Source organism: Gekko japonicus, unplaced genomic scaffold (genome assembly GCF_001447785.1).
Source record: "Gekko japonicus isolate JY-2015 unplaced genomic scaffold, Gekko_japonicus_V1.1 scaffold76, whole genome shotgun sequence".
Classification (NCBI taxonomy): Eukaryota; Metazoa; Chordata; class Lepidosauria; order Squamata; family Gekkonidae; genus Gekko; species Gekko japonicus.
In genome coordinates this window covers 1,995,532-2,010,592 of record NW_015166420.1, presented here as the reverse complement: position 1 = coordinate 2,010,592, position 15,061 = coordinate 1,995,532, and the positions used below count along the sequence as shown (strand labels likewise).

The 15,061-nt window shown below is 51.6% G+C and overlaps 1 protein-coding gene across 1 annotated transcript in view; it reads left to right on the top strand.

Annotated features, from left to right (window-relative positions):
* FAM132A (family with sequence similarity 132 member A) overlaps positions 1-15,061 on the top strand; it is a 42,371-nt gene that overhangs the window by 23,794 nt on the left and 3,516 nt on the right. The window contains exons 5-6 of the mRNA XM_015411675.1: positions 7,842-7,950; positions 8,948-9,038. Coding sequence (XP_015267161.1) covers positions 7,842-7,950; positions 8,948-9,038 — 200 coding nt within the window. The remainder of the gene's footprint in view (positions 1-7,841; positions 7,951-8,947; positions 9,039-15,061) is intronic.

Sequence of the window (15,061 nt, the reverse complement as noted above, 5' to 3'; positions counted from 1 at the left end):
CTTGTGAGCAAAAAATCTACTTTGTGAGCTACTGGCCTTAAGGCTGTGAGCGAAGAATCTGGCTACTGCAAAAATTAGTTTGCTCTGGAGCCCTCCTTCCTGAGCAAAGACAAAGATCTGTGAGCCGGAGGCTAAAAAACTGTGACCTAGCTCACGCTAACTCAGCTTAGAGGGAACGCTGGACTGTGGGGTCTGGAGACCAAGTTCTGTGAGGAAAGGCTGGCTGAAGTAGCTGGGTATGTTTAGCCTGGAGAGGAGACGAATCTGTGGCTGCAATCTACTCATTCCTCTGAATTAACCAGCTTTCAATTTTTTTATAAAAGTTGCTAGCCCATTTGTTGCACACTTTTCTCCTTATACATCTTTATTTTATTTTATTAGATTTATATACCACCCTCCCCAATGGGCTCAGGGCGGTGTACAGCAGTTAAATATACAATGAAAACAGTTTTAAAATAACAGTTTATACCACAACAAACAGGACTAGAACCATCCTTTTTTTAAAAACTCAGTGACAGCCCTGATCTGGATAGCCCAGGCAAGCTTGATCTCATCAGATCTTGGAAGCTAAGCAGGGTCAACTCTGGCAAGTACTTGGATGGGAGACCTCCTTGAAGTACCAGAGGCGGGGGCAGGCTTTGTTCAGCCATCTCTCTGAATATCCTCCAGGCCCCCAGTAGGGGTCAGTCACCAGAGGTCGCCTGGTGCACACATACTCATATGCACACACACAGGCACATATGAATTTTTTTTTAAAAAAAGATGGAGATTCAGAGGAATTAGTAGATTGTGGCAATTTATTTAACTTCATTTATATCACTCGTTTCTCGCCAGTGGGGTCCCAGCGTGGCTTCCCCTCTTCTCCTCTCCTCCATCTTACCCTGTGAGGTAACGTTACCCACAGGGGTCATTTCGTAGAAAAAGAGGTGCAGGAGCTCATTAGCATAACTCATTAGCATAACTTATTTGCATATGCCACACCCCCTGACATCACCGGAAGTGTGTCAGAAGGCAACACCCACCGGTCTGGCTCCACTGGACTGTTTTGGATTGCTAGCTATTGGTGTGTGTGTGTGCAGATCTGTCCTCGCAGAGGAAGGAGCGCTTGTACCTGAATAAAACTTGGACTTAAAGGTGCCACTGGACTGTTTTGGGCCTGGGGGCCGGGGGGGGCTCTGCAACTTACCTGGCTGCTTCTTGCTCTGACTGAGGGCTGCTGGGAGCAGGGGGTGGGGCTTGTGGCATGTGCCCGCCCCCTGGGCTCTTTACTGCCAGAGCTCCGCTCCTGTGCGCTCCTGCAGGATATGACCCCTGCACGGAAGCTTATACCCATAATTAAGCCTTGCCAATCTTAAAGGTGCCACTGGACCAATGCTCCCTCTAAGCTGTGGAGTCCTGTGAGCAAAAAACCGACTTTGTGAGCTACCGGCATTCAAGCTGTGAGTGAGCAATTTGGCGACTGCATAAATTAGTTTGCTCTGGAGCCCTCCTTCCTGAGCTAAGGCAAGAATGTGTGAGCCGGAGGCTAAAAAAACTGTGAGGTAGCTCACACTCACTCAGCTTAGAGGGAACACCACACTGGACTCAAACTTTGTTCCCTCAAATAGAAATGTTTGCTTTTTTCCAAACGAGGCGGGCGAGCCTGTCTCTGAAACCTTTTGGCCTAACTGCGTCTGGCACCCTCGGGCTTCCCACAATGCATTGCGCAAGGTGTGTGCGTGTGGGTAAGGCACTCCCTGCTGGATGGCTCTTTTGCGGTGTAGGCCAGGGCAGGGTCCCCTCAGCGAGCGATAATCCTGGTGCCACTCTAATTGGCCCCGCGAAGGAGACTCGAGACATCTTAATAGCCATCAGTGGACGGGCCGGGGCTTTAGCGAAGGGAGTCGATTCCTTTTTAATTACGCTCCTCGGATTCCTGGTGCCTTCCCATGCCAACGGGCACATTTGTGCCAGCTCTGTGGGGCTTGTCTGTGCCGAGGCAGTGTGAGGCAGTGTCTCGGGCGCAGCTGTGGGTGCCGACAACCTGGTGAGGGAGGACTACCCAAGGGGTGACGAAAGGAAAAAGAGGGCCCCTGTCACGGCGGCGTTTCAACACCCTCGTCTTTGGGTGCGTCCGTGCATACCGTTTCGTGCAGGACCTGACGGGCTTGACGTTTCCCCGGATTATCTCCTCTGTCATGAGGGCATCACACCGGCTCCCTGCAGGAGATGGCTCTTTAGGGGAAACAAAAAATAAAGAGCGAACTTTGGTCGTCCCCCCCCCCTTGGTGCTCAGTGCTAGCGAGCTATGCTCCTTGTATTTGATTTGTGTCCAGATTTATGTGGCGGCAGCTCTGCTGACGGGTTATATCAAACCGAAGACTGATGAGGTGCTTTAGAAAGAGTAAAAACAAACAGGCGAGCGGCAGTGTGGCACAGAGAGCCCGCGTGGTGTAGTGGTCGGGCGAGGCCTGGGTCCGAATTCCTGTTTAGCCTCGAAACACCTTGGGTGAGCTTGGTTTGGTCAGTCCCGGTCAAGGTACTGTGCCTTGCAGGGCTGTTGTGAGGACAAAAGGGGGAGGCTAGAACTATGTACCTCATGCCGGGCACTTTGGAGCGAGGGCAGGATAAAAACAGATCGATAAAGAAATAGATAAACCGAGACTCGTGTGATAGCTGGCAGATTCCTGGAGCCTAGTTGTGCCCCTGTCCTTTTACGCCCCCCACCCCTTTTGGTGAGTATTTGTGTGTGTGTGTTTGTGTGTGTGTGTGTGTATGCCTGGAAGTCATGGTTGAATTCTGGCGACCCCTAGTGGGGCTGGGACATTTCAGTGAGGTGACCTGCTATTTCCTGCCTCTGCATCCCGGCCCTGGTATTCCTTGGAGGTCTCCCTTCCAAGTACTTGCCGAGGGTACATCTGATGGGTTACATCTTTTACAGTTCTCAGAACGTTGAGCCATGTTGGTTTGGTCCGTGGGCCCCAGGCGGAGTTGGTGGCAAAGGCCCCAGTAGAATTCTGAAGGACCGTCTCCTTCCATGCGTCCCCATGCATCAACTGTGGTCGACCAGGGCGGGGACCTTTTCGATCATGACAGCAGCTACCACCACAGCACAAGGACCTCCACTGTGTGACTGAACATAAGCTGCGGCAGCCATTTTGTGGCTTTTGTCCGCCTCCTGAGGCAGCCACTGTGTGGCATAGGCTTGCCAAGTCCCCCCGGGGGGCGGGGAAACCCCCGCCCCAGAGGCCCGTTCCCCACTGCCGGCGGATCGGGCCCCGGGGGGAACCCCACCCCCAAAATACGCGACGTGCACGTCACCCGGAAGTGACGTGACCACGCCGGGCACGCTGGGGGTGGGGCCACGGTCATCTGAGGGAAAACTCTATGTTTTTCCCTCGGATGGTCGTGGCCCCGCCCCCAGCATGCCCAGCATAGTTGCGTCACTTCTGGGAGACGGGGTTGCGGCACGCGCGGGCTTCAGGAACAAGCCGGGAGCCCCCCGCTCCAGCAGCAGGTAAGACTTGGCAAGCCTAGCGTGGCAGCCATTTTGTCACTGGACCCACCACAGTGTCACAGAATTCCTGAAGTGCCCGCAGACTGAAAAAGATTTGGGGACCCCGACTCACTCCAATGCCATGGAGGAGGGGAAGGACGTGAGAAATTACTTCAGCAGAACCACGGTTCGATAGTTTGCTCATTTTGGAGTGTGACGGCTGTAAATATCTCTGCCCTCATCTCCATGCGCAGGTGCAATTAAAACAGCTTTGAAATCTCCCAGGCTCAGTGGGGCAGAGGGCATCCTGCCGAGGGTGAATTGGCGAGGGGGCACTCCACGCCCAGTGCCACTTTCCTGGAGTTCTCCATTGTCTCGTTCTTTCTGTGTGTGTGGGAGAGGAAAGAAGCTAAAGCCACAGAATGAGACGTGAAGGAACAGGAATGTTTTATCAGGTGGTAATTTTCTGGTGCCGGAAAACTGCTTTTCCATTTCGACTCGGCGGTTTCGAGGGAATTAAGTCGCCGCCTCCGTTTAGCTTAATTACTTTTAAGAAGTGGGCAACCGCGGAGCTGCCAAATGGGCCTGGCGGCTTCCCCTAATACTGGGAGTAGATCGGGGAGGGGAGGGGAGCCGACAAGACACCAGGGGTGTCAAGAAAGCAACCGCAGAGCTGTCTTACGGCCCACCTGAACTCAAGTTGCTAACTTTGGGTTGGGAAATTCCTGGGAATTTGGGAGTGGTGACTAGGAAGGGTGAGGTTTGGGGAGGGGGTGGGACCCCAGCAGGGTACGGTGCTATCGAATCCACCCTTCCAAAGCAGCCATTTTCTCCAGAGGAACTGATCTCTGTAGTTTAGGGAGAGGCCGTGGCTCAGTGTAGAAGGTCTCAGGTTCAGTCCCTGGCATCCCCAGTGGTAAAGTACTAGGCAGTAGGTTAGACAGTGTCATCGATGCAACGGACATGAAATTGAGCAAACTTCAGAGGACGGCGGAAGACAGGAGGGCCTGGTGTGATCTGGTCCATGGGGTCGCAAAGAGTTGGACTCGACTGTGCGACTGAACAACAACAACAAAAGTAGGTAATGAGAAAGACTGACGAGAAGATATTTAATTTATACCCTGCCCTTCACTCGGAGTGTCAGAATGGCTGACGATCTCTGCTCCCTTCCTCTCCCCACGACAGATACCCTGTGAAGTAGGTGGGGCTGAGAGAGCTCTTTTGAGAGCTGCCCTTGAGAGAACAGCTCTGAGAGAACTTGTGACTGACCCAAGTTCACCCAGCTGGCTGCGTGTGGAGGGACGGTGAATAAAACCTGGTTCTTCAGATTAGAGTCTGCACTCCTAACCACGACGCCAAACTGGATCGCAGACCCTGGAGAGCCGCTGCCAGTCTGAATAGACAACACTGACTTTGATGGACCGAGGGTCTGATTCAGTAGAAGGCCAGCTTCATGTGTCCATGTGTCTGGAGAGCTGTTATAATGCTGGGAGAGATCCATAACCCATGAGGAAGTCTAAACCAGGGTTAGATTTGGTCCCCCCACCGGCAGTCTCTACAGTCTAGTAATGCATACATCATGTGAGTCTGCATGGGGGGTGGAGCCTGGGGAGGGTGGGGTTTGGTGAGGGGAGGGACCTCAGCAGAGTACAATGCCACAGAGTCCCCCCCAGTGTTCCCTCTAAGCTGAGTTAGTGTGAGCTAGCTCACGGTTTTTTAGCCTCCGGCTCACACATTTTTGTCTCAGCTCGGGAAGGAATGGCTCCAGAGCAAACTAATTTATGCAGCAGCCAAATCACTCGCTCACAACTTTAATGTGTCTGTGCGGGAGGTTAGGAGTTTAGGAGTGCTCCTGGACTCTTCATTGACAATGGAGGCCCAGGTGGCAGCCACTGCGAGGTCTGCCTTTTACCATCTTCGGCTGGCCCGGCAGTTGGTCCCCTATCTCAGCCGCGAGGACCTGGCCACTGTGATCCATGCGACGGTCACCTCGAGGCTGGACTACTGTAACGCTCTCTACTTGGGGCTGCCTTTGTTGCAAATCCGGAAGCTGCAGCTAGTGCAGAATGCTGCGGCTAGGCTGCTGATGGGTCTCTCGAGGAGGGACCACATCCGGCCGGTGCTGCAAGCGCTGCACTGGCTGCCTATAGCATACCGGGTTCGTTTCAAAGTGCTGGTTCTTACCTTTAAAGCCCTGAATGGCCAGGGTCCAGCCTACCTGAGGGACCGCCTCTTCCCGTATGTTCCCCCAAGAGCGCTGCGATCAGGGAGTCTGGACCTCCTTGAGGTTCCAGGCCCCCGGGACATCAAGCTTGCCCTAACCAAGGCCAGGGCTTTTTCGGTGGCGGCTCCTACCTGGTGGAATGAGCTCCCGGTGGAGATCAGGGCCCTGCGGGACCTAGTGCAATTCCGCAGGGCCTGCAAGACGGAGCTCTTCCGCCAGGCATTTGAGTAGGAGCCGCCGCCGCTGCCACTATACCACCATCGTGGCCGACTTAACATCTACCTGGCCTTGGACGGGGGCAGTCGTTGCCAAGAAGAGGAACATCATCCTGGCGCTCCTGCATTACACCATCGGCTGCCAGTGAGGGAATCTGCCATCTTGAACTGTTAAAATGAACTTCTATAACTAACTGTAGAGCACCATTTTAGCTTGTATTACTGATGTTTTAATTGTAACTTATGTTTTATTTCCGGCGTTGCCGCTTGTTCGCCGCCCTGGGCCGCACGGGTAGGGCGGGATATAAATCCCAAAATAAATAAATAAATAAATAAAATGCCAGTAGCTCACAAAGTAGAATTTTTGCTCACAAGACTCCACAGTTTGAGGGAACATTGGTCCCCCCCCTTCAAAGCAGCCATTTTCTTCAGGGGATTGTCTAGAGATCAGTTCTAACAGTGGGAGATCTCCAGGCTCCGACTGGAAGTTGGCAACCCTACCCATCTGAGCACTGACAAAGGCCCCCAAGTTCTGATGCGGCCGCACTAGAACCTCCTGGGTTCGTTCTTGGCGTGCCGAAGCGAATTTTCCCTTTCTCCCGAACTCGAGCCAAGCCGAGTCCATGAGCGCCAAAGCCAATAAGAAACATGCCGCCCAGAGTTTATTTTAGCTTTAGTCCGCTAATCTCCCACAAGCTTTGTGACGGGAGACGTCTCCCTCATATGAGTGCTGTGAAACCAGGGGCTTTGGGCCTGCTAGTTTTCCTTATAAAAATTAAAACACGGAGGACGGAGGAGGGAAAATACCACAGAAGGGATTAGGTATTTGCAAAATTCCTCCTTTTGAATTGTCAGCAGTCTTCTCGAAACTCTGAGAAGGGAATCAGGGGTCAGCCTAGTAGGGTTCCAACTATGGGGTGCAAATTTCCGGAGATTTGGGGGTGGAGCCCAAAGAGGGTGGGTTTTAAAGGGGGGAGGGATCTCAGCGGGACATAATGCCATAGAGTCCACCTTCCAAAGTAGCCATTTTCCCCTCAGGGAAATTGATCTTGTCAGTCTGGAGGTCAGTTGTCATTATCTCCAGGCCCCGCCTGGAGGTTGGCAACCCTGAGCCTTAGTTCCCCCGTCCCTGAGCTATTTTACTTAATCTTATCAGAATTCTTGTGGCTTCCGTCAAAGCACAACTGCCTCCCGTTGTACTTGGCTGCGAATCGTTTTGATGCGGCCGGACAAAAGCAGAAAGGCCATTGGTCCATTGGTCCATCAAGGGCAGCCTTCGGTGCTTTGATTGGTCAGCAGAAAAAGGTCTTTCCCAATACCTGAGATCCTTCATGTGGAGATGCCAAGGTCTGGGCTTGGGACTTAGATGGGAACTAGGGGAACCAATGGCTAGGGTGGCCAACCTCCAGGTGGTGCCTGGAGATCTCCTGCAATTACAACTGATCTTGAGGCAACAGAAATCAGTTCACCTGAAGAAAATGTCCACAGAGGATTAGGAGGAAGAGGAGGAGGAAGAGATTGGATTTATGCCCCGCCCTTCACTTGCAGTCTCAGAGCAGCTTACAATCTCCTTTCTCTTCCTCTCCCCACAACAGACGCCCTGTGAGGTAGGTGGGGCTGAGAGAGCTCTAAGAGAACTGCTCTTGAGAGAACAGCTCTGAATGAACTTGTGACTGGTCCAAGGTCACCCACCTGGCTGCGTGTGGAGGAATGGGGAATCAAACTCGGTTCTCCGGATTAGAGTCCGCCACTCTTAACCACTACACCATGGACTCTATGGTATTATACCCCATTGAAATGCCTCCCCTCCTCAAGCTCCAACCCCCAAATCTCCAGGTATTTCCCAACCAGGAGCCTGGCAACGGCAGCTGTATGTGACTCATCTGGAGACCCATTTTGGTTAACGGGATGTCCCTTTTCTCCCTAGCCTTTGACCAAAGGAGCTTTTCTCCGAGGATCTGGGTTAAACTTGGCGACCGGACGGTTCACAGCTCTGCTCTCCGGCATTTATCAGTTTTCAGCCAACGTCCACATCGGTGAGTAGTATCAACAGCTTCTTCTAGATGAGGGTGGATGAACTCGCGTTTCCAGGTCTGGTTTGGGAGATTCCTGGAGATTTGGGGGCGGGGCCTGGTAAAGGTGGGGTTTGGGGAGGGGGGGGCCTCAGTGGGGCATCATGCCATAGTGTCCTCCTTCCAAAGGGGCCATTTTCTCCAGTTGAACCAATCTCTGCCACTTGGAGGTCAGTCGTAATCCCACTAGATCTCCAGCCACCACCTGGAAATTAACCACCAGCAGGGCTTTTTTTGTGGAAAAAGCCCAGCAGGAACTCATTAGCATAACAGGCCACACCTGACAGCATCGCTCATTAGCATATTAGGCCACACCCCATGGGTGTAGTGGGCGTGGCCAACTCTAAAGCCAGACGGAACTCCGTTCTTCTGCGTTCCTGCCCAAAAATAGCCCTGACCACCAGTGAATGTACAGCGTAAGCAGGTATGCAAACCACCCCAAAAAAACCCTGCATGAAGTATTAGACAACAAATAGTGTCCTTAAAATGAATTTGTATTTTCTTTTATGGTCCTTTTTTCACAGAAGTTATCGGCCACCCCCTTTTTGTCTCTGAGTCACAAATAAAGCGGCTACGGATCGCCTAGGTCGCCGTCCATCTCCTCTGACTTCTTCAGGCCGCTGACTCAATGGTGGAGTCCCCAAAGCTGACCTTGCAGTCTATCTTGCTTCAATTCTGGCTCACTTCAAACGAGCGCAGCAAGAGAGCCGAACTGAAGCAAAAAACAACCACCACCAACCGACCAACAAAAAATGCCGGACTAGTAAATTTAACATAACCCCCAAAGACTGATCAGCAAGACCTGCAAATTAGAACTCTTTAAAAAGTGTCCCACCACCTTGGCTTTTAAAATGGAAATGGAAACGTTCAGAATGTTGCGGATTTGGAACTGTTGCCTCTTTTCAGGTGTCGCCAATAGTCTTTGATTTCACTTCTGCTTTTCCTCCCCCCCCCCCCGAAGACCACAGCGAGCTGAAAAGCAAACTGCAGCTACGAGCCAGAGACAACGTCCGGGTCCTCATCTGCATCGAATCTCTCTGCCACCGATACACGTGAGTCCGTCTGATGCCGACGGAATAGTGTTTTGGCTCTCACAGAGGGGCAGGGCTGGCCGAGAATTTCCCCTGTCATTTCCCTACGGGTTGGAAAGTTAAGGAGAGGAGCCTATCTGGTTCATGCTAGGGCCCGACCTCGTGAGGACCCTCTGCTCTGGCAGTTAAGAGGCTCTTGTGTCAGACTGTATGTGTGCATGGTTCTGTACACAATTTGGGAATTTTTAAAAATGGAGAACTTCAAGTGCGTGGGTTCCTGTTTGGAAACCAAACCTGACCATCTGGAGGAGAATTTCAGAACCCTTCCTGAAACACATCGGCAATAGGGATATGAAAATGTTCCATGTTTGAGAGCCAGTTTGGTGTAGTAGTTAAGTGCACGGACTCTAATCTGGGAGAACCGGGGTTGATTCCCCACTCCTCCACTTGCACCTGGCTGGATGACCTTGGGCAAGCCGTAGCTCTTTCACAGGTATTCTCTCAAGAGCAGTTCTCGAAAGAGCTCTCTCAGCCCTACCTACCTCACAGGGTGTCTGTTGTGGGGGGGGGAGGGAAAGGAGATTGTGAACTGCTCTGAGACTCCGAGTGAAGGGCGGGGTATCAATCCAATCTCTCCTCCTCCTCCTCCTCCTCCTCTTCTTCTTTTAAGACTATAAGAAGAATCTACTCGATCAGACCAGAGGTCCATCTAGTCCAGTATCCTGTCCCACACAGTGACCAACCAGTTCCTCTGGAGGTCCAACAAGGCATAGAGGCCGAGGCCTTCCTTTGGTGTTGCCTCCTGGCTCTGATATTTGGAGGATTACTGCCTATGTATTTGGCGGTTCCACGTAGTCACCGTGTCTAGTAGCCTCTGATAGGCCTGTCCTCCATTAATCTGTCTAATTAGAGTCGCCAACCTGGAGCTCTCTCACTATTACACTGGATCTCCACACAACCAAGATCAGTTCCCCGGAGGGAAAATGGCTGCTTAGGGGGTAGACTCTGTAGCACTATACACTTCTGAGGCCCTTCCCCTCCCAAAAACCCAGCCTTCCCCAGGCTCTATCCCCAAACTCTCCAGGTATTTCCCAACCCAGAGATGGCAACCCAATGTCCAATTCCCTTTCAAAGCCGTCTATGCCTGTGGCCACCGCTACATCCTCCAACAGCGAATTCCACATTTTAATCACTTGTTGTGTAAACAATTATTTCCTTGTGGCCGCCCTGAATCTATCGCCTGTGATCTTCGCGGAGTTCCTCTGAGTTCTAGTATTTTGCAAGGGGCAGAAAAATGTTCTCTCTATCCATTTATATGGTTTTATTGATGGTTCCCATTCGTGCTGTTGACTTGGCAGAGTTGCTTGTATTGCGGATGCAGCTGGTATGTTTTAATGTGCTATTTATATGGTGTTTACACGTGCAAGATATGCTGTTTATGTGATGCCAGGTCACTGATGCACAAACAACAGTACAAGCTGTTGTACGTTTTATGGGAGAAACTGTGGCGTGGGGGCGAGAAAATGGCTTCCAGTAAAGGACGATAGAAAGGACTCGCGCAAGGAAGGAGACGGATGCTGTCTGTGTCGTGTATTCTTTATCCCTCTCTGTCTCCAAGACGTTTTAAGGAGAATTACATAGTTTCTCCGTCCCTACTATATCCTCACAACAGCCCCGTGAGGTAGGTTAAGGAGGGGGGGCATTGGCCCAAGATCAACCACCGAGGTTCGCAGCAGAATGGAGATTCAAACTCAGTTCTTCCAGTCCAGCTCTCTAACTATTATACCAAATGGGAATTTTCAGATAGAAACAGCAGGGATGAGGAATTCAGAACCATCCCGAATTGGAAGTAGGTCAGATGGGAAGCCTTCAGCTCCCTGACAACCAGGGGGTTTTTTTGTAGAAAAAGCCCAGCAGGAACTCATTAGCATAATAGGCCATACCCAACAGCAGGAACTCATTAGCATATTAGGCCACACCCTGACAGCACAGCTCATTCGCATATTAGGCTACACCCCCTTGTTACCAGAAGTGTGGTCATCCAGCCACACCCACCTTTTGCTTCTTATTCTCTTTACCTTGTTTGTTGTCAAAACCCAGGGCTTTTTGCATGTTAGGCCACACACCCCTAATTGTAGCCAATCCTAATGAGTTTCTGCTGTTGGGTGTGGCCTGTTATGCTAATGAGTTCCTGCTGGGCGTGGCCAACTTGGGAGCCAGCCGGAACTCCGTTCCTGTGCGTTCCTGCCCAAAAATAGCCCTGCTGACAACCACTTGTACCTCGCTCCAGAGTGGGGTTGCCACGTCCCCACTGGCCACTGTCAGGGGATGGGGGGGGAGGGGAGGGTTGCCAGATCCAGGTTGAGTAATTCTTGGAGATTTGGGGGTGGAGCCTGGCGATGACAGGGACCTCAGTGGGGTACAGTGCCATAGACTCCACCCTCCAAAATACCCATTTTCTGCAGGGGACCTGATCTCTGTAGTATGGAGATGAGCGGTAATTGCAGGGGATCGCTAGTCCAACCTGGAAGATGGTATCCTTAGCTGCCAGCCCTCTGCTGAAGGTGGGGGAATCACCTACTCCCTGGCCACATCCCCCACTGTCAATCAGCGCGCTGGCTGGGGGACTCACTGGCAGGGGAGGCAAGTGTAGACTGCTGTCCTCGGTGAAGCAGTGACATCATTTCTGGCATGTAGTGGAAGTGACATCATCGCATCATGGCAACGCTCTAATATCCGGGCAAAAACTCTATGGTGGAAGCCATTTTTACTGTAGAGCTTTTGCCCAAACACCAGAGTGTTGCCGCGATGCGATGATGTCACTTCTGGTACACACAGGAAGTGATGTCGCCACGTTGCTGGCAACGTAGCCTAGTCTTTCTTCCTGCCTGGCAAGTCCCCACCCCCTGCCGGTTGCCTTGCAACCCTCCTCCAGAGGCCCACCTGAGCTTGTGGTGTAAAATCTACGGGGGTTCTGAAGGTCATCCAGCAGAGGGCAGTGGCGTTCACCCAGCCCTTTCCCCCAGGGCAATCGCTCTCCGTCCCTCACAGCTGCACGATTAACAACAACGGCACAAGGAGAAAAAAATACTGAAAAGAAATTGTCATCGGATGGTTCTGCTGGCAGCTCTCTAAAGCCCAAGGAAGCCATTACGTTCGCGTGCAGATTTTTGGGAACGCCGCCCCGCCATTTATCCCCCTTTTGCGTGACTCCGATGGATTTGCTCTCCCCATTAAAGTTCTAATTTAAACACTTTATTGGTGAATGAAACAACAGACAGGGCCCCGGAGAACCCATGCCAGGCCTTTTCCATAGGTTTCGTTGGCCAAGAGGCGTTGGAAATGGGGCTAACACTTCTTATTCGTAAAACTGAGGTAATGGCAAGCGGCGACCCGTGAACCCCATGGCTTGGCAAGGGGCCTTGGTTTCCCCAGAGAAGGGATCTGGTGGAGTCCATCACACACCCCGAGCTAGGACTTGTGAGGAGCGCTTCAGGATCCATTTTGAACACAGTCGGGTTGCCAACCTCCCGGTGGCACCTGGAGACCTCCCACTTTTACAATTCATCTCCAGACGACCAAGATAAGTTCCGCTGGACAAAATGGCTGCTTTGGAGGGCGTACGGTACGGCATTATACCCTGCCGAGGCCCCTCCCTTCCCCAAACCCTGTGCTCTCCACTTCCGAGGCACCGCCCCCCAAATCTCCAGGTATTTCTCAACACATAGCCGGCAACCCTAGAACACAGATAACTTACATGGCCACATACCGAGCCCACAGAGCTATTTTCGTTTTGAGAAAATTCGTTTTAGAATGTTCAAAAGTTCATGAGTTTTCAGGATACAGATTTCCCTCTTGAGAGTTCCGGCATCTTTTCCTCCTGAAAAAGCCCTGCGGAGTCAGATCAGCGGCCCCGTCTAATGAAGGATTGTCCGCTGACAGGAATGTGTCAGACAGCCAGTGTGGGGAGTCAGTGGTTAGAGCATCGGGTTAGTGCCCTAGGTTTCCTCTCACTTAATTACAGAGGAGACCACATTTTCAAAAAGCGGCCTGTTCCGAACGTTTTGTTCCTTCCCTGCAAAGAACCCACAAATCTTAAATTTTTTTCACATCGAATTTTGCCTCTGTCAGTTAACAGTTTTTTCAACCTTATTGTTTGCATCTGTGGCCTGTCCGGGGCAGGAGAGAAACCGGAGACTCATCAAGGACAGGAGATGTCGCGGAGACAAACCAATGTCTGTCGGCCAGTGCAGAATCAAAAAGAAACAGGACGGGCTTGCCGCTACCCCACAGGGTTTGGGAGAAGAATAAACTAGGAGGGGAGAAACACGTGCCAACCTGGATTCCCTGGAAAAAATGTGATTGGCCGTGTCCTTCCGAAGTCTCAAGCAAGGATCTTTTCGAGTCTGACTGTTTTAAGTGTCAGTAATTGGAAATGCAAAGGAGTGATCCTGGGATCGTTTACCTGCAATGGCAACCTGGTGGTGACCTTCTTTGCCTGCTGCTGTTCTGAGCAGTGGCGGGAGGGGAAAAAAGTGATGTGGTCATTGCTACATCACTTCCGAGAAACCCTCAGAAGCGATGTGTAGGGTAGCTCTAGGAATCAATGGAAACTCTGTGGTCAACCAAGAAGCGTCTGCCAGTTCCTAGAGCTACCCTACGACACTTCTGGATTTCTCCCAGAAGTGATGTAGCCACGCCACTGTTGCACCCTCCCATGTCCCCACCAACGTTCCCTCTAAACTGAGTTAGTGTGAGCTAGCTCACAGTTTTTTTTAGCCTCCAGCTCACACATTTTTGTCTTAGCCCAGGAAGGGCTCCAGAGCAAACTAATGTATGCAGTAGCCGAATCTCTGGCTCACAACTTTCATGCCAGTAGCCCCCAAAGTGGAATTATTGCTCACAAGACTCCACAGCTTAGAGGAAGCATTGGTCCCCACCCCCAACTCTCCCCTGGTTGCTCGGTTTGGCCTGTCAGCCTTAACTGCAGGTGACCCGACTGTGGCCCGGATATACTTGGTCGGATCACTGTTCCAACTAGCCCAGCAAATGCCTCCTCTAGACGGCAATGCTGTGCACATTTTCTAGCCAAGGTCATTCCCAGTCCTGCACCCCCAGATCCTCTGAATTTCAGGAGATGGGGTGTGTCACCACCCACATGTCCCCTATTTTCCTCTAGAGCTCCACCCATCTCCCTTGCCGCCCCATGCCCGGGATGCCCTTCACCTCCGATGAAATCACCGTGCGACAATTGTGGCAAGATTCCTCTGGCACTTGGAATCAATCTCATAAACGTGCCGGTGGGGCACTTTGGGAACTTATACGAAGAAGAAACGTAAAACGTTATCTACGGGACCGCTTTTTTGGGTATGTCCCCGGGAGGGTTTTGCACTCTTCGAAGAACAACTCGCTGGTGATCTCTAGGGATGTCCGGCTGCCCTCGACCAGGGCCTTCTAAGCCCTGGCCTCAACCTAGTAGAACTCTCTGACAAATGACATCAGGGCCCTGCGGTGGGCTCTCATGCAATTCCGCAGGGCCTGCAAGGCGGAGGTGTCCCGCCAGGCTTTTGGTTGAGGGCAGCCACGGCTCCATCACTGGCCGGCCCCCTTCCTCTCCCCCCCCCCCCGCTTGCTCTGAGCTCACTTTCCCCCTGCCCAGAAAGGGGGCTGGTAGTCTGGAATTGGGACAAATAATATTATAGGGAAATAGCCATCTTAGATGTTTTTATTCTGTACTGAAACTTTTATTAAGTTACGTATTGAATTTTAGTGTTCTTGTATTTTTTATGACATCATGCCTTGTATATCACCCAGAGCCCAGCACAAGCTGGGATAGGGCGATTAATAAATCTTCTTCTTCTTCTTCTTCTTCTTCTTCTTCTTCTTCTTCTTCTTCTTCTTCTTCTTCTTCTTCTTCTTCTTCTCCTTCTCCTTCTCCTTCTCCTTCTCCTTCTCCTTCTCCTCCTCCTCCTCCTCCTCCTCCTCCATCTTCTCCTTCTCCTTCTTCATCACCACCATCACCACCCTTCCTCATCAAAAATCAG